An 18939-nucleotide genomic window follows, 5' to 3' on the forward strand; every position below is an offset into this window, starting at 1 on the left:
GGGGAAACTGAGGCTGGCAGGGAAACAATGGACAGAGAGATTCTTGGTTGCAGTTAACTACATGCCGGGCACCGCTCTGGGTGTGTGACGCACGATAACGCACCTGCCCTCGCAGCGGCTCATTCCTGCGTGTTGCGCCCCCCCTGTGGCACAGATGAGGAAACTAAGGCGCGGTGTTTGAGTGACGGGTCTGAGGCCACTCTTGCAGTTAGTGGCAAGGACGCTGGCCTGGGCTGTGAACTGCTCCACGGTTTCACAGGAGAGCAGTGGGGAGCGGCGTGGGTCGAGGGCACTGTGTGGGCTCGCCTCCCCGCCCGTCACCACCCTTTCCCTGTGGCACTTGACTCCTGGCCGCCCAGACCTGCTGGAGAAGTCGAGGGCCATCCGCCAAGCCAAGGACGAGTGCAGCTTCCACATCTTCTACCAGCTGCTGGGAGGCGCGGGAGAGCAGCTCAAGGGTCAGTGCGGGGGCTCACGGGGCGTGGGAGGGAGCCCCGGGTGGGCGTCTGGCTTCCCTGGGCCCCCGGAGGAGGAAACGGGAGGTGCTAGAATTTGCCAGGCACCTGCTTGAGGTCAGGCTGCTGCTGGGCGGTGGATACGGGTCCCCTCTACGCCGCCTCCTGCCTGAGCTCCCCGCTGTCGCCTCTTTGCTCCTCCCACGCTCTGGCTGAAGAAAGTCCGGGGCTCCCATTTACAGTGGTCCCCACTGTCCCGAGGCTCCTTCTCAGGCTGGCTCCTTCGCCCATAGCCTTGGCTGCCTCCCGGCCCCCCTCTGTCAGGCTCCAGGACCCACGTGCCTTCTGCTGCCAGCCCCACTGTCCCACGGCTTCCGCTAACTCAGGCCCCCGCGGCCTCATTGCTCCCGCAGCCCCTGCCTGCCCTGGGCAGTTACGGGACTGGACAGTCTCTCCGGAAGGAGGGAAGACAAGGGTCTGACGTGTGCTAAGCGTGCCCTCCACCGTGAGGGAAGGGTCCTCACTCGTTGGACAGGAGGAGACTGAGGTCCCCGGTGGGGAAGCGACGCTTGCCCCGGGGGTGGCCATTGGGAGGTGAGTCTGACTCCACAGCTCGCCCCTGACCTTAGGCCTCCACTCATGACACCCTGCAGCTGACCTCCTCCTGGAGCCTTGCTCCCACTATCGCTTCCTGACCAACGGGTCGTCGTCCCCTCCCGGCCAGGAGCGGGAACTCTTCCACGAGACTCTGGAGTCGCTGAGGGTCCTGGGATTCACCCCGGAGGAAATCACCTGTGAGTGAGCCCCAAACCCCGGCTGCAGGTGGGGCTGGGGCGCCGCATGGGCAGGCGGGGAACCTGGACAGTCAGTCCCGGGTTGGGAAAAAGAACCAGGGGCGGGGGGGGGGGGCGGAGGCTGGAGGAGGGAGGAGGTGTAGCTTTAAGGAGGGGATCGGGAAGGGGACACAGCGACGGTGGCCTCTGAGCAAAGGCCCGAGGAGCTGAGAGAGTGAGGACCGGTGTTCCCAGGGTGTTAACCCCAAAAATAAAGCTGTTGGCTCAGTTGCTAACAAAATGGATTGATTTGGGAACAGCAGAGAACCGTAACTGGGGACAAGCAAGCTACGGCAAAACCACAGACCCGCCTGAGTTGCTGGGGCGGCCAATTTCTTTTTCTTTTCTTTTCTTTCTTTTTTTTTTTTTTAATGTTTATTTATTTGTTTTGGGAGAGAGAGAGAGAGAGAGAGCGAATGAGCAGGGAAGGGTCAGAGAGAATCCCAAGCAGGCTCTGCGCTCTCAAGCGCAGAGCCCGATGCGGGGCTCGATCTCATGAGCCGTGAGATCATGACCGAAGGTGAAATCCAGAGTCAGACGCTCGACCGCTCGACCAACTGAGCCACCCAGGCACCCCGAGGTACCGTATTTGTTTGCTAGGGCTGTTGTGACAAAGCACAACCCGAGCGCCTTAAACAGCGGAAGCCGCTGGTCTCCTGGTTCTTTCTGGAGGCCAGCAGTCCGAGATTGAGATGATGGCAGGGCCGCCTGGCCCTGGGAGGATCTGTTTGTTCACTGCCTCCCTCCCAGATTCCGGTGGTTTCCTGGCAGTCTTCGGTGTTCCTTGGCACATAGGAGCATCACCCGATCTCTGCCTTCATCATCACGTGGCTTCTGCCCGTGTGCACATCTGTGTGTTCAGATTCCCCCGTTTATAAAGACACCTGTCGTGTTGGATCAGGGGCCACCCTACCCCACTGCGATCTCATCTGGACTTTAATTATGTCCGCTTGAGTCAGTACCCGTATAAGGTCACATTCTGAGAGGTCCTGGGGGTTAGGACGTCAGCATATCTGTTTGTAGGGGAACAGGCACGATTCAGCCCATGAGTGCATATAGGTGGACCTCAGTCCTTCTGCGACTGCCTGACTTTTCATTGTTCGTGTGAACTTAGAGGTCTAGGGTTGAGTGGAGGGGCCGCGTCCTTTTCTCCTCTGGCCTCCAGCACTGCGGGAGGCCCAGGGAGCTATGGTTGGCTCCAGGGCCAGCTGGGAGGGCTGGAAACCCAGCGCCAGCTTGCCTGTCTACCCAGGCTGCAAACTGGCCGGCCTCCTGGGGCGTATTGACACAGGGTCTCAGGCCTTCCCTGCTGGATTTCCCAACCTTGGTTGTGTAACTTCCTCCGCCTGCCTGAGAGTCGGCCCGGGCAGCTGGCAAACAAACTCAGATGGAAGCCACAGGGGGGCCTGGCCTCTGACACAGGTTGCCTCAAGTAACCTTGGGAGCAGCCGCCCTGCTGTGCCCTGGGTGTGGGCAATTCTTTTCCTTTATTTTTTATTTATATTTATTATTTTTTAACTTTTAAAAAATGTACTTATTTATTTGGAGAGAGAGAGAGAGAGAGGAAGAGAGAGAGAATCCCAAGCAGCTTCCACACTATCAGTACAGAGCCTGACGTGGGGCTCGAACTCACGAACCGTGAGATCATGCCCAGAGCTGGAATCAAGAGTCAGACGCTTAACTGCCTGTGCCACCGAGGTGCCCCTGATTTTTGCAATTCTGAAAAACAAAAAACTTTTGAAGTGCCGTAGGCACATGGTGACATAATCTGAATGTGCCAAAGGTCGCGGCGAGGAAACCCACGTCTCCTGAGGTGCCCTGAACCCTAGATTCCCTCCCACTGTTCAGCTTCCTGAATCCCCTTCTAGAAATATTTTAGACATCTACGAAAAGACACATGTTACTTTTCTTCTTTTTTTTTTTTTTTTTAATTTTTTTTTTCAACATTTATTTATTTTTTTGGGACAGAGAGAGACAGAGCATGAACGGGGGAGGGGCAGAGAGAGAGGGAGACACAGAATCGGAAACAGGCTCCAGGCTCCGAGCTGTCAGCCCAGAGCCCGATGCGGGGCTGGAACTCACGGACCGCGAGATCGTGACCTGAGTCGAAGTCAGACGCTTAACCGACTGAGCCACCCAAGCGCCCCCTGACATTTTTATCTTTTTATTATGGGCACCGCATCCGATAATCAACCATCCACTTGTGGTTTTTTGGGTTTCCCCTCGAACCCCCCCCTACTCCCCACCCCCACCTCCTCTCTGAGTGTTTTTTCTTTTTTCTTTTTTTTAAATTTATTTTTGAGACAGAGAGACAGCGCATGAGCAGGGGAGGGGCAGAGAGAGGGGGAGACACAGAATCCGAAGCAGGCTCCAGGTTCTACGCTGTCAGCACAGAGCCCGACGCGGGGCTCAAACTCACGGACCGCGAGATCGTGACCTGAGTCGAAGTCGGACGCTTAACCGACTGAGCCACCGAGGCGCCCCGAGTGTTTTTTCAATTGTGGAGAATCCACTTCATCGCCGCCCAGAAGGTGGCGCTAGTTTCCATCTCCACCCACAGTGTCCCCAGAGTGCTGTGTCCCTGGGTGCGTGCCAGCAACCGCCGTCGTAAGCTTTTGGGCTTTCCCTGGTGTGGCAGTCGGATGGGGTCTCGTCGTCGTTTTCTTTAGCGTTTTATTGACAAGGAGTGGAATCAGCCAGTCACCTTTTCGTAGACTCCTTCTGACAGAAGAGGTGACCGAGGTCCAGGGAGGTGGGGTGTCTTCCCTGGGACTCATCCCAGTGGATGAGGAGGTGGTGGGACCTGGGTCGGACCCCACAGCCAGCCCGCGATCTGGTTTTAGGGAGGCGGGTGGGCACCTCTGGGAAGCTTTCCGGACCATCTCTGGGAAGGTGGTCGCCAGTGGGAAGCCCGGGACGGAGAGCACTGGGGACCAGTCCAGGCAGGCACCATGAATAACACTTCCAGTGGTTGAGCAGAGAACCTGGCACTTGGGTCCTGGCTCCTGTGAGCAGGACTAGGCGTCACCGGCCCCACGCCCCTGCCCCCGCCGGCCTGGGCTTCCTTGCCATCGGCTGGTCCGAGGTTACCAGCAAGAGCTAACTGCCAACTTCTCGGGTGTCAGATTCACCCGGGCGCTTGGCCCCGGTGCAAGTTCCTAAGTCAACTGTCAGAGGCCATTTTAAAGGCCACTGGGGGGGGGGACTTAAGTCCGGGCTGAGTCCGGGCTGATGTTAAGGAATGAATGATCATTCAGTTTTTAGGTGATGATGCTATTGTGGGTCCATAAGGGAGATGTCCTGGTTTATTTATCTTCTGGGAGGTGTGCCGCTGTCCCCAGGGGAGACTCCCAGAACTGCCGGGGCTCTGGGCTGTCCCCCGACTGCCCAGTGCCCCCGGACCCCAGGCGGGCAGAACCAGAGATCTCTGAACCCAGCTCCTCTCACTGCCCAGCTTGGGAAACTGAGGCCCACGAGGTCACCCAGCTTGTCCAAGGCCACACTGCAAACTCCCACATCCAGTAATGTATCCCCTACTAGTTAACTTTTTGCCATTTATTCATTAATAGAGTGAGTCATCCAGCCGCGAAGGGGTTTGTGGGCCAGTCGTCTGTAGGCACTGACAGTGGCCAAGACAGAACGAGCCCCTGACCCATGGAACGCTCAGACCTAGAAGCGCCCGTTTACACAAACGGATTAGAGTTGAGCCCGTGGAGGGGGGAAGGGTGACCAATAGAAGGTGCATGGAGCAGGGACCACATGTCACAGGGTTCCATCACGGTCGGGGGAGGGTCAGGGCAGCCTCTGGAGGAGACGGCCCTCGGCTGAGCACTGATGACCTGGCAGGAGTTAACCAGGCATAGATGGGAGCGTCTGAGGCAAAGCCCTGGCGGCAAGGAAGAGTGTTGGAGGAACCGAAAGGGGGCTGGGTGGCTGCTTGGAATAAGCGAGGGGACCCTGGGGCCGGAGGAGCTGTGAGGGTCAGGGACAGGGTGCCAAAAACCCTGATAAGAGGTTAGATTGAATCCCAGAAGTAGTGTGGACCACGGAAGGAATTCCTCCCTGGAAACAGGCAAGCTCAAGTTCATCCGTGAAACCATTTATAGAGTACTAACTGTATGCAGAGCGCACGCTCAGGAGATGAGGAAGGAACAGGTACTTTCCATAGGGATTATGATCTCAGTGGGGACGGAGAAAAATCAGTATTTGTTGGACACCCTGTTGTGCCCTGCAAACTATACCAAAACCTGGTTTTTTAACTTATTTTTATTCTTAATGGATGTTACATTAGTTTCAGATACACAGCGTATGGATTTGACAGTTCTTTCATTAGTCAGTGTTCACCGCAAGTGTAGTCAACGTCTGCCTTTGGTTTTCTTTGAGAGAGAATTCACGTAACCGTGAAATTCATCATTGTGAAATGCACAATTCAGCAGTTTCTAGTGCACGTAGATTCCTGTGCCGCAAGGTGTTTAATTCCCGACACCAAATCCTTTTCTTAAATGTTTATTCATTTATTTTGGAGAGAGAGAGAGAGAGGGAGAGAGAGAGAATCCCAAGCAGAGTCCACACTCTTCAGGCAGAGCCTGAAGTCAGGGCTCGAACTCGCCAACCGTGAAATCATGACCTGAGCCGAAATCAAGAGCCCAAGGCTTAACTGACTGAACCACCCAGGTGCCCAACATACAGCTTTTATAGTAGTAACTCTCTGGAGGTGCCTAGTTGGCTCAGTTGGCTGGGTGTCCGACTTCAGCTCAGGTCATGATCTCACAGTCTCTGAGTTCGAGCCCCACGTCGTGCTCTGGGCTGACAGCTCAGAGCCTGGCTCCTGCTTCGGATTCTGTGTCTCCCTCTCTCTGCCCCTCCCCCACTCACCCCCCCCCCCCCCCGCCAAAAGCAAATCGATGTTAACGACAACAACAAATTTTATAGTAGTAAATCTCTGTAGACTCTCCTGTCTTAAACAGCCAGGGTTCCGAGGAGATCAAAGCCTGCCATTTGGACACTCTCGGTTACAAAGGAGACGCCCCGGCTTGGCCACCCCTGAGCCCCTGACCTGGAACACTGAACAACGTGTTCTACATATTCTGCTTGATGGGCTTAGAGATGGCTCTCTATAGTCTCAAGACAGGGGCTAACCCGGGCGTGCAGGGTATGCTTGTACTAACCAGCCTTCCAGCACGTGCCTTACAACGTGGTACCTCTGACCCCCTGTATTAGCTTCCCATGACCAGTCACCAGTGACCACAAACAGTGGCTTAAATCAACACACCCTTATTCTCTTACAATGCCTGAGGCCGGAAGTCCAAAGCCAGTCTCATGGGACTAAAATCGAGCTCTGGGCAGGGCTGGTTCCTTCTGAAGGCTCACCAGGAACATCCGTTTTCTTGTCTTTCCCGGGTTCAAAACACATCACTCTAACCTTTGCTCATGTGGTCTTCTCCCTCTGCCTCCCTCTTTTTTTTTTCCCTCTGCCTCCCTCTTTTTTTTTTTTTAAGTTTATTTATTTTGAGGGGAGGATGGGCAGAGGAGAGAGGGAGACAGAATCCCAAGCAGGCTCCTCCCAGCTCAAAGCCCAATGTGGGGCTTGAACCCACGAACTCATGAAATCATGACCTGGGTCAAAATCAAGAGGCGGACGCTTAACCAACTGAGCCACCCAGGCGCCTCCCTCTTACAAGGATCTACGGTGAGAGTCTACCTGGGCAATCCAGAATAAATCTCTATCTTGACTTTTTTTTTTTAAATTTTATTTATTTATCTTGAGAAAGAGAGCACGAGTGAACAAAGGAGGGCCAGAGAGAGAAGGAGAGAGAGAATCCCAAGCAGGCTTCACGATGTCAGCAAAGAGCCCGACGCGGGGCTTGAACTCACAAACTGTGAGATCATGACCTGAGCCGAAATCAAAAGCAGGACAGTTAACTGACTGAGCCACTCAGACGTGTCCCCGTTTTGACATTTTTAATTTAATCACACCAGTGAAGGCCATTGTGCTCTACAAGGTAATATTCACAGATGCCAGGAATTCGGATGTGGCTCCTGGGTGGCTCAGTCGGTTAAGCATCTGACTCTTGATTTTGGCTCAGATCATGATCTCATGGTTTGGGGTGTTCGAGCCCCTTTTTGAGCTCTGTGCTGACAGCATGGAGCCTGCTTGGGATTCTTTCTCCCCCTCTCTGTGCCTCTCCCCCACTCTCTCTCTCTCTCTCTCTCTCAAAGTAAATACATAAACATTAAAAAAAAAAAAAAAGTCGCACACTCCACCGACTGAGCCAGCCAGGCACCCCTCACAAATTTTTTAGGTTACACACACACAGGTGCACGCACATGCACAGGCACGCCCATCCACACACATTTCCCCAGGATCACACGTGTCTAGCACCTTTCACTCTCCGTCCGTCTGGAACTATTCCTTCTTTATCATTGGTGACCTTGAGACTTTTGAAGATTACAGACCAGTTGTTTTGTCTCAACTCCGCGTGTTTCCTTGCGATTAGGTTCAGGTTACGGGTTTTTGGCAGGAGTATCCCAGCAGGGTGCTCCTCCCTTCCCCCTCCACCACCCTCTTTTTCTAAGTAATCAGCCTAGAAGCAGAGACACCAAAAAAAAATGTGCCTGGAGCCTAAGCATCCAGCCCGGGGGCTTTCTGCAAGCGAATGCGTGTATAACTGGCACCTGGAAGGTCCCTCGTGCCCCTCCCCGTCACCAGAGGGCCCCCCCCCCAATGTGATCATTATTCTGGCATCTAACAGCTTGCTTGTTCCTGCATTTGGGTACAAACAGACCCATACGGTGGGTGTGCTTTCGTGTCTGTCTGTCTTCCGCTTAACCACGTGACAGTGAAGTTTGCCCACGTTCAGCGAGTGGCCAGGAAGGGGCTTCTGAGAGGCCGGCTCCACGGGCGCATCCCCTCCGTAAACGCTCGGCCAGCTGGAAGGGGATGATTTGGGCGCTTTTCTGTATGCGGGCCACGTGTACGTGCTTCCATGCGAATTTTATGCTGGAAGAAGGCGGCAAAGAGGAAACGCAGCCGTTAGGGATGCGGACCCTGGAGTCAGACTGTCCCAAGTTTGCGTCTCCCCTCCGCTGCTGGTGAGCTCCAGTTGGTCGCCTGACTGTGCCTTGGTTTCCCCATGTGTGAAGGGGTTGTTTTTACTCACAGGTAAAATGTTACTGGAGGACCTGCCTCGCGGAGTTAAGAAGGTTAAGTGAGTTCATTTGGGAGTGTTTGGGACAGAACCTGGCATGGAGGGGGTGGAAAGAAATCGATGTCCATTTGAGCCCGGAAATCGCGAAAACCGTTCTGGAAGGCGTGGTTGATGGGGAAGCTGGGCGCTTGCGCGGATCTGTGGCGTCGCCATAAAAGCGGCGGGTACAGGTCCAGTCAGTCCCGTGTTCATGGGTTTTCCGGTCCCACTCAAGGGCTGCGTGCAGCTTTGCTGTCGCAGATGAGAGGGCTCCCAAATCTTGATAAAATTCTGAACAAAACCCGACCACAGCGTCTCCTGGGATTTCATTGTGGCTCCGTTCCTGGAAAATCTACCGCGTGTCAAAACCAAACACGAAACGCTTGTGTTTATGCATAAACCAGGTCGGGTTGCTCAGATCATTAGAAACCATTCTGTCATGGGCAAAAATGTCCACGGGGACGCTTAGGAGTCACGCGGTGTGTGGACAGTGCTTTGTGCCACAGAAGGGCGTCTTCACCCGGGTCCCCACCCGCCCGGGCCCTGTGGTATCCAGACGCACCCCGCAAGTGGCCCCGTGGCCTCCGTCTTTATGCCCGCCACCCCCTGGGAGTTCCTACGATGTACTCTAGGGGGCAGCACTCACCACGAGCGAAATTTCTGGCAGCTCTGTGCTGACAAGGGGGGGGGGGGGGGGACAGTGCATCCTCTTTTGCGGGTTCTGCATTTGCGACTTCGCCTACTCGCTAAATTTAACCATACCCCCCCCCCCCACCCCGAACCAGTACTCCTGGTGCTTCTGGGAACGTTGCGTCTTTCACACAGGGGTGGAAAGTTGGAGTTGCCCACGCACACACGGGGCTGGGGTTCCGTGACGCAGTGCTCTGCCGCCTCGTCTCGATTCCACCGTAAACCGGCGTCCTTTTCGCCGGCTACTGAGTGCCACATGTTTCACGGTTTTGCGCTTTGCTGGTTGATGGTTTCACTGTCTAAAGTGCCCCCCACGCATCGGGCTTAATGCGGGCTGGCATCCCCACGTGCAAGAGGGCTGTAGTGTTTCTCACAGAGAAAACACATACATTAGATGAGCCTTCTTCCGGCTCCCATTAGAGAGGTGTTGGCCGTGAGCCTGATGTGAACGAAGCAACATTATATAGGTAAGGTATCTTTGGGACAGAAACACGCATAAAATGAGGTGATGTAAGGGGTCCTGAGTGGCTCAGTTGGTTAAGCATCAGACTTTGGCTCAGCTCATGATCTCGCAGTCTGTGAGTTCGTGCTCGGCATCCGGCTCTGTGCTGACAGCTTGGAGCCTGGAGTCTGCCTCAGATTCTGTGTCTCCCTCTCTCTCTGCTCCTACCCCACTCGTGCTCTCTCAAAAATAAACAAACATTAAAAGAAAAAAAGAGGGGCGCCTGGGTGGCTCAGTCGGTTAAGCGTCCGACTTCAGCTCAGGTCACGATCTCGCGGTCCGTGAGTTCGAACCCCGCGTCGGGCTCTGGGCTGATGGCTCAGAGCCTAGAGCCTGCTTCTCATTCTGTGTCTCTCTCTCTCTCTGCCCCTTCCCCATTCATGCTCTGTCTCTCTCTGTCTCAAAAAATAAATAAACGTTAAAAAAAAATTAAAAAAAAAAAAAAAGAATACATTTATCCGCTCATATGTTTTAAGAGCTTCCCAGTGTCACCAATGGATTTTAAGCTGAGGAATAGTGGTGTAATTTTGACGTAGGGTTTTAAAGCTGGATTTCCTTTTTTTTTTTTTTAATGTTTATTTATTTTAAGAGTGAGAGGGAATGCACATGCATGCGAGCAGGGGAAGGGCAGAGAGAGAGGGAGAGAGAAAATCCCAAGCACACTCCTTGCTCTCAGCGCAGAGCCCGACTCGGGACATGATCTCGTGAGCCATGAGATCTCGTGGCTCACGAGATCATGTCCTGAGCCAAAATCAAGAGTCAGACGCTTAATGGACTGAGCCACCCAGGCGCCCCATTAAAACTGGATTTCTAAGGGGCTAGTTAAGAGCACGCATCAGAGTGCAGGCACACGAATGCCCTCTCTGCCCCTTAGCCATGCTGCGGATGGTCTCGGCTGTTCTCCAGTTTGGCAACATCGTCCTGAAGAGAGAACGGAACAACGATCAAGCCTCCATGCCTGACAACACAGGTAACCCCACCTGACCCGCTGCCCACGCGAGGTCCTTGTGTCCCTCTGTTCCCCCGGACAGAGCAGCCCCCCCCACTCCCTGCTCCCCAGCAGGGCATGCCTCCAAGCTGTGCTGATCCTTTACCAAGATATCATCGTCCACTCTGTTCCTCATTGTAAAAGGTGTGACCTCTGCCAAAGCTTTGAACAACACCAGTGTGCCCGAGATCCCCCCATCATCCTGGCCCCTCTGACAAAACTGCCCTTGGCATTGGGCTTATCTCCTCTTGGCCTCTGTGCTTTGCATATTTAGTTTTTGCTTTTCAGAAGCAGAATTATAACTGATATTCCTTTTTTTTTTTTTCAACGTTTATTTTTTTGGGCACAGAGAGAGACAGAGCATGAACGGGGGAGGGGCAGAGAGAGAGGGAGACACAGAATCGGAAACAGGCTCCAGGCTCTGAGCCATCAGCCCAGAGCCTGACGCGGGGCTCGAACTCACAGACTGCGAGATTGTGACCTGGCTGAAGTCGGACGCTTAACCGACTGTGCCACCCAGGCGCCCCGATATTCCTTTTTTTAAATCAAAATGGAAATAGTTCTGCTTCTTTATTATCATGAAATAATACAAGCTGGATGGGGGGGGTGGGGATCAGGCAATACAGAAAAGTATAAAAGCAGGGGAATTACCCACTGTCATACTCCTGAGCGGTAATTCACTGCAACATTTTTGGGCATTCCTCTCTGGGCTTTGTTCTTTTTTTTGTTTTTTATTTATTTAAAATATTTTTTAAATGTTTATTTATTTTTGAGAGAGAGAGCAGGGGAGGGGCAGAAAGAGAAAGAGAGAGAGAGAGAGGAGACCCAATCCAAAGCAGGCTCCAGGCTCTGAGCTGTCAGCACAGAGCCCAATGCGGGGCTTGAACTCAGGAACTGAGAGATCGTGACCTGAACCAAAATCAAGCTCCGGCTGCTTAACCGACTGAGCTACCCAGGCGCCCCACGTCCGGGATTATTTATCCCATGTCGGGGTCCCAGAGAGAGAATCGTTGGGCCAGAGGAACATGCACACTTTCAGGACGTGTGATACCTCTGGTGGGAGAGGCCGGGCCCCTTGTCTGTGCTCAGCGGCCGCTGCCGCTTCCTAAGGCTGATCAGACCCCCTGTCTCTCCCGCCCTCAGCCGCACAGAAGCTGTGCCGCCTCCTGGGACTAGGGGTGACGGATTTCTCCCGCGCCCTGCTCACCCCCCGCATCAAAGTCGGCCGAGACTATGTACAGAAAGCGCAGACCAAGGAACAGGTGGGCGGGGCGCCGGGGGGCGGGGCGCCGGGGGGCGGGGCGCCAGGGTCCTGGAGCTTTCAGCCGCTTATGCCGGGTTTTATGCCGGGTTTTTCTTGCACTCAAACTTTTGCTGAGTGTTCGCTCTGTTACCGTCTCTGCTTCTGGTGCTGGGAATAAAAGTAGTAATGGAAACAGACCATGCCTTTGTGGAGCTCAGGCTGAAGTAGGAAACAGATCATTAAAAAAAAAATGCATAAACGGTGGGGCCTCCTATGAAGGAGGGGGTTTGGGGGGTCAGGGAAGTCCTCTATGAAGAGATGATGTTTGCGTTGAGACCGAGGTGGTTCAAGGCAGAGGGAACAGCATGTGTAAAGGCCCTGGGGCTGGAACAGGGTTGGCGAATTGAGGACATGAAGGAGGTCAGTGAGGGTAGATAGCCAGGGCCAGGGAGGCAGAAGCTGCAGTCGGAGGGGTTGGAAGGGGATGGATTACACAGGGTGTTACACAGTAAGGAGGTGAGTTTTATTCTGAGTGCAGCGGGCCAGTGAGGGTTTAAGCCAGGGAGTGACTCGATTCGGTTCGTCTTTTATGAAGACCCGCTTGTCTACTGCATGGAGAATTGGACCCAGGGGGCATGGGTGGGAGCAGGGGGACATGAGGAGGTTGCTGTCAGAGTTCAGGCGAGCGATGGGGGTGGGGGGATGGGGAGTGGGGCGAAGCGAGCCCATGTTAGAAGCTTCCAGAATCCAGCTTTTGGGCAGAGGTCTCTGACTGTCCCCAGGCTGGGAACTCGAATGAAGTACAATTGTGAAGACAGAGAGGGACACGAGGGCCAGAGATCAGAGCTCCCGCCGACCCAGGTTCCATCTCGGCTGAGGTCCTGTCGTTAGTACCATTTTACAGATGGAGAAACTGAGGCACAGAGAGGTTTATTCACATGCTTGAGGCCACACAGCTTCTAAGGGGCAGAGCCAGGATTCAAACCCGGGTTGTCGGCCTCCAGAGTCCACCTTCTGAACTCTCATGATGCTGTTGAAATTGGTTCAGGGGTTGGGGGGGCGGGTTGATGACCTCACACACCCCCAAGCGGTTCCCAGTGCCTGGCGCAGCGTGGGGGTCTGTACCGGTCCGTGTCATCGATTAACGTCATTGTTCTCGGTGAGCCGTGAGGGGGCCTGTCCATGTCAGTGTCTCCTTGCTGGCCCTGGGCTTGTTCTGGGGCCGTGGAAGGGGGACCAGGCCCTCACATGTGCCCTGCCCCACAGGCCGACTTCGCGCTGGAGGCCCTGGCCAAGGCCACCTATGAGCGCCTCTTCCGCTGGCTGGTCTTGCGCCTCAACCGTGCCCTGGACCGCAGTCCCCGCCAGGGTGCCTCCTTCCTCGGCATCCTGGATATCGCCGGCTTCGAGATCTTCCAGGTCTGCACCTGGGGCCAGGCTGGGGCCGGAGGGCTCCGTCACTCCGGCCCTGTCCTCCTCTCTTTGTGTCCCTGTCCCCCTCTCTCTGGGTGTCTTTCCACCAATCCTGGACCATCCCCCCCCCCGTCTCTTTCCTCCTCCCTGTCTCTGTCTCCTCCCTTTCTCTTTTCTCTGTGCCCCCCCGTCTTTGTCCTCCCCGTGTCTCTGTCCCCCTATCTCTGTTCCCTTACCCATCTCTGTCCCCCTCCTCATCTCTGTCTCCCAGTCTCTGTCCCCTCTGTCGGTATCCCCATTTCTGTCCCCCCATCTCTGTCCCACCCCCTGTCTCTGTCTCCCCCCATCTGTGTCCTCCCCCCAACTCTGTCCTCCTTGTCTTTGTACCCCCCATCTCTGTCCCCTCACCCCTGTCCCCTATCCCTGTCCTCCATCTCTGTCCTCCTTGACTTTGTACCCCCGTCTCTGTCCCCCATCCCTATCCCCCATCCCTGTCCCCATCCCTGTCCCCCCCTCCCTGTCCCCCATCCGTGTCCCCCATCCCTGTCTCCCATTCCTGTCCCCCCATCCCTGTCCCCCCGTCCCTATCCCCCATCTCTGTCCCCCATCTCTGTCTCCCGTCCCTGTCCCCCCATCCCTGTGCCCCATCCCTGTGTCCCATCCCTGTCCCCCCATCCCTGTCCCCCATCCCTGTTCCCACCCCTGTCCCCCCATCCCTGTCCCCCCATCCCTGTCCTCCTTGTCTTTGTACCCCCGTCTCTGTCCCCCATCTCTGTCCTCCCATCCCTGTCCCCCCCTTCCCTGTCCCCCATCCCTGTCCCCTAGCCCTGCCCCCCCATCCCTGTCCCCTCTCTCACTGGTCCCTTACCCTCCGCAGCTGAACTCCTTCGAGCAGCTGTGCATCAACTACACCAACGAGAAGCTGCAGCAGCTCTTTAACCACACGATGTTCGTGCTGGAACAGGAGGAGTACCAGCGCGAGGGCATCCCCTGGACCTTCCTGGACTTCGGCCTCGACCTGCAGCCCTGCATCGACCTCATCGAGCGGCCGGTGAGCCTCAGGGCCCGCCCGCTGCCGCGTCCACTGCCGGGAGACAACCCCCCCCCCCCCGCCCGCCCCCCTCCGCCTCCTGCCCCGCTGGGCCTCAGGCCTCTCCCTCAGTTAAGGACTCGCAGGCGCGCGGCTGCCGTGGGCCCCGCTTCCGCCCAGGCTCTGATCGACAGCCGTTCTCACGTTTGGCTTCCGTCCCCGTGCCCCTCACAAGAGCTATGAGTTAGCAGCAGCCTAAGTGTCCAGCATCCGGGGATCTGACGTCCTCTTCCCCTCCTGTGGACGGCTAGGCTAACCCCCCTGGACTCCTGGCCCTGCTGGACGAAGAGTGCTGGTTCCCGAAGGCCACGGACAAGTCCTTCGTCGAGAAGGTGGCGCAGGAGCAAGGAGGCCACCCCAAGTTCCAGCGGCCGAGGAACCTGCGGGACCAGGCCGACTTCAGTGTCCTGCACTATGCGGGCAAGGTTGGAGGCGGGGCGAGCCGTGAGGCTCGTGGGCGGGAGTGGGGACCACCAGGCTGCAGACCCAGGAGAGGGCAGGGGGGAGAACGCGGGGGGAGGGGGGAGGGCAGGGGGGAGAGAGGGCAGGGGGGAGAGAGGGCAGGGGGGGAGCAGGAACTGCCTGATGTCCTGACAGGGGCCAGGAAAACCCCAGGAGGACTGAGGACTCTGATGTAGGCAGCAATAGCTTCCTCAGGGCGCCTGGGTGGCTCCGTTGGTTAAGCGTCCGACTTCTGCTCACGTCATGATCTCACGGTCCGTGAGTTCGAGCCCCGCGTCGGGCTCTGTGCTGACGGCTCAGAGCCTGGGGCCTGCTTCAGATTCTGTGTCTCCCTCGCTCTCTCCCCTCCCCCTCTTGCACTCTGTCTCTGTCTCTGTCTCTCTCTCAAAAACAAACATAAGAAAAAAGAAAAGCTTCCTCAAGGAGGGGCTATTTACGATAGGTTTGGAGGGGTGGATCCGAGTTCACTGAGAGGAGAATGACAGCATTTTATCCTCTCATTCGGCAAAGGTGTGCCTTCTGTGCTCAGCCCTGTGCCGAGCAAAGCTGGGGCCCCAGGGTGGACAGGGTCTCTGTCCTCACACATCTCCTGCTCTGGGCGAGACACAAGTACAGACCGTTAGGGGGTAAGGCGGAGGGAGGGGGTGTTTAGTGGGGGCCGCGTAGGGCGGTGTGAAAGCCCAGCCGAGGAACGCCAGGGGCATTTCACAGAAGAGAGGCAGGCGTGATTGGAAATTGAAATCGAGGGTCCACAAACATTTTCTGTAAGTAGTTTTGGCTTTGTGGGCCAGTCTCGGCCACAGCCGCTCAGTTCTGCCATTGTAGTGGGAAAGACACAGCGGGTAATGAGTAAATGGATGCATAAAGGAAGGCTGTATTCCAACAAAACCTTATTTACAAAAACGCGGCAGCCTGGATTTGGCCTGCGGGCCGTGGTTTGCCAATCCCTGGCCGAAATGACGAGAAACGGGGGGTGCCTGGGTGGCTCAGTCAGTTGAGCGTCTGACTCTTGATTTTGGCTCTGGTTGTGATCCCAGGGTCATGAGATCAAGGCCCATGTCTGGCTCCGTGCTGAGTGTGGAGCCTGCTTAAGATTCTCTCTCTCTCTCTCTCTCTCTCTCTCTCTCTCTTCTCTCTCTCTCTCTCTTTCCCCCCTCTCCTTCTACCCCTCTCCTGCTTGTGTTCTTTGGTCTCTAAAATAAAAGCAAAAAATTTAAGGGGAGCCTGGGTGGCTCAGTCGGTTAAGCGTCAGACTTTGGCTCAGGTCATGATCTCACGGTTTGTGGGTTCGAGCCCCGCGTCGGGCTCTGTGCTGACAGCTCAGAGCCTGGAGCCTGCTTCGGATTCTCTGTCTCCCTCTCTCTCTGCCTCTCCCCCACTCACGCTCTGTCTGTCTTTCTCTCAAAAATGAATAAGCATTAAGATTCTCTCTCTCTGTCTCTCTCTCTCTCCTTCTGCCCCTCTCCCACTCGTGCTCTTTTTGTCTCCAAAAAAGGGCAAAACATTAAAAAATAAATGAGGAGTAACAGCCATCAAAGGATAGGTGAAGGCTGGGAAGGGCTGTCTGGGGGGGAAGGAACAGCATACGGAGGCTGGGAGACAGGAGACCTACGTGTTCTGTGTCCAGCACTCACTTCCTTTCCCAAACGTTGCCTGAGACCTCCGGTGTGCCCAGCCCTGTGCTGTGAGTCAGACCTGAATCCTGGCCTCAGGGGAGCCACTGTCTTTGGGGGGCGCACACGTGTGGGGAGTTGTATGGGTCAAGACTCGGGACTCTGAGAGCCTCAAAGCAAAGCCCTGAATACTCAGAAGGCGCCCGCCGTGTGAAAATCCGCGGTGATCAGGAATGGCAGGGGTAAACGCCGAAGTGGAAATGAACTTGCACGTTTGAGGAGCCGTGAGGAGGCTAGGGTGGCTGGAATAGAATGGATAAGGAAGAAGTGATGGCCGGCGAGGTCCTGGAGGTGGGACAGAGAACAGATGAGGGAAGTGAAGGGAGAGGGGCCATGCAGGTGGAGGGTGCAGTTCTGGGCACAGACACTAGGTGGCACTGACGCTCTCTCATCTGTGGAGAGCCCTGGAGCTGGAGGTCTCCAGGGTTTCTGGGAGGTTCCTTGGGAAAATGGGAGAGCTGGTGAACCTGCGGGCTCACCACCTTCCTCTGCCTGACTTCATCCAGGTGGACTACAAGGCCAATGAGTGGCTGATGAAAAACATGGACCCTCTGAACGACAACGTCGCAGCCCTGCTTCACCAGAGCACAGACCGGCTAACGGCAGAGATCTGGAAAGATGGTGAGGATCGTCATTTCCCCAGGCCCTGTCCCTGGAGCTCGGTGCATCCCTCTTCCCAGCCCACAGGGTGCACACCTTTGTTCTAGAGGCTAAGTTCTGAACGTGACTTGTCTGCTCAGACACAGAAGTGAGGCAGGCAGGCCAGACGGTCTGACAGTAGCATTTCCAATCGGTGACTCGTTGATTGAATGATTGGCTGACTGCTACAAGCCAGCCTCATGCTCAGTGATAAAACACTCCTCCTTAACCAGAAACAGACGAGGATGCCCGTGGTCGCCACTGCTCTGAAACACGGTTTTGGCAATACTAGCCTATGCAATCAGACTGGAAAAAGAAATAACTGTATGAATGTTGTAAAGGAAGAGAGAAAGTCATTCATTGTAGATGGCCTGTGATCCCTAAGGAAAAAAAAAAAATCAGATTTGACTGAAAATTAATTCATCACATGAAGGAAACTCAGCAGGGTGGTGTTTTACAGATTAGTCACCTTTTAGGCTTTGCTTTCTGCACTCTCACAAAGTTCCCTTCAGGGCCCCAGGGAAGAACAACGGACTGAGATGTAGATTTTGCAAAGCTTTCCTGCTCCAACAAGGCCCCTGTGGGTTTGGTCTTCAGTCTTTTTGGAATGACCCTTCTGGGAGGCACGGGCAGAAAAAGTATGAGACCCCATACCTTTCCAAGCCTTGTTTGCCACTTCCCCTCCTTAGAGGAGACATGATTTTCACAACCGACAAAACCAGCATCCTGGGTTTTCCCCCCGATTCAAGGCGTCCAGGGTCTGTCCGTTTGCTGACGCCTTTTACGGAAATGAAAAGCAAAGTTGTAATTGCTAGCCCACGCAATTAGACAAGAGAACAAAATAAGCAAGATGAATGGTTCCCAAATGGACTCACAGAACTAGAAGAGTGTGAGGTGCCTTGATGTTATGAGGTGATTTTAGACAGAGGAATTTGAGGTTTGTGTCTTCTGTGGTTTGTACAAGAGGGATTGAAAAGTAGTGCTTGATGTTCACTAATAGAACCAGATTCTGCTATGAGAATCATCTCCTCAGAAAATCCCCACCACACACACACTTCTTTAATATCTGTGTCCCCTTTATGGACACATCATGCCCCACCCCCACCCCCACCGTGATCCCTCACATGCCCCATCTTATATGAGCCTGGCTCTCCAGGGATTCCAAGAGAGAAGCGGAAGCTGTGTCCTTGTCTCCAACCCGGTACAGTGTTCCTTCCTCCACAACTCTCCTGAACAAAGCAGGTCAGAGCAGCCCAGATTCAAGGAGCTGCAAGTCACAGGAGGGACAGGGAACTGGGGCCCTCGTGCATCAATCTCTACTACGGCTGTCCTGAGCCCAGAGTTGGGTGCCCAGCATCCTGGGAGCCCAGGGGGAAAGCTCTCCTCAGAGAGACCAATGCAACAAGCTAGGAAGGAGCATTGAGTTAGTCCTTGAGCTTCCTGGCAGCCAGGGCAAAAAGGGATACCTAATAAAGCAGATACAGATTTAACCTCTAGGGAAAGAGATTTTTTATCTCCTTGGCATTGAATTCCCACAAAGGATGGTCATCCTTCCGGTCATCGTCATGCCCTCAATGGGTAGACACAAAGGTGAACAGGACAGTCACCCTAGCTTTAAAAGTTCATGGCCAACATTCAAGTTTTTCCTCCCGCTTTGCCCTGTGCTGTTGACTAATAATGCTCTCTTTTTCTCTTGCCACCTTCTCTCCCTCCTCCCTTCTCTTGCTGTTCCCATTGCATCTCCCACCCCTCATCACTCTGCCT

At 54.9% G+C, this 18939-nt stretch overlaps 1 protein-coding gene across 1 annotated transcript in view; it reads left to right on the top strand.

Annotated features, from left to right (window-relative positions):
• The window catches only part of MYH14 (myosin heavy chain 14), an 86918-nt gene that overhangs the window by 16413 nt on the left and 51566 nt on the right, over positions 1-18939 (top strand). Inside the window, exons 7-14 of the mRNA XM_086688658.1 lie at positions 183-458; positions 1109-1249; positions 10542-10637; positions 11799-11917; positions 13165-13317; positions 14189-14362; positions 14653-14826; positions 17043-17157. Of these exons, the coding sequence (XP_086544784.1) occupies positions 183-458; positions 1109-1249; positions 10542-10637; positions 11799-11917; positions 13165-13317; positions 14189-14362; positions 14653-14826; positions 17043-17157 (1248 nt within the window). The remainder of the gene's footprint in view (positions 1-182; positions 459-1108; positions 1250-10541; positions 10638-11798; positions 11918-13164; positions 13318-14188; positions 14363-14652; positions 14827-17042; positions 17158-18939) is intronic.

The sequence above is a fragment of the Puma concolor genome, chromosome E2 (assembly GCF_028749965.1).
Source record: "Puma concolor isolate L17-30 chromosome E2, mPumCon1.1.hap2, whole genome shotgun sequence".
Taxonomy (NCBI): domain Eukaryota; kingdom Metazoa; phylum Chordata; class Mammalia; order Carnivora; family Felidae; genus Puma; species Puma concolor.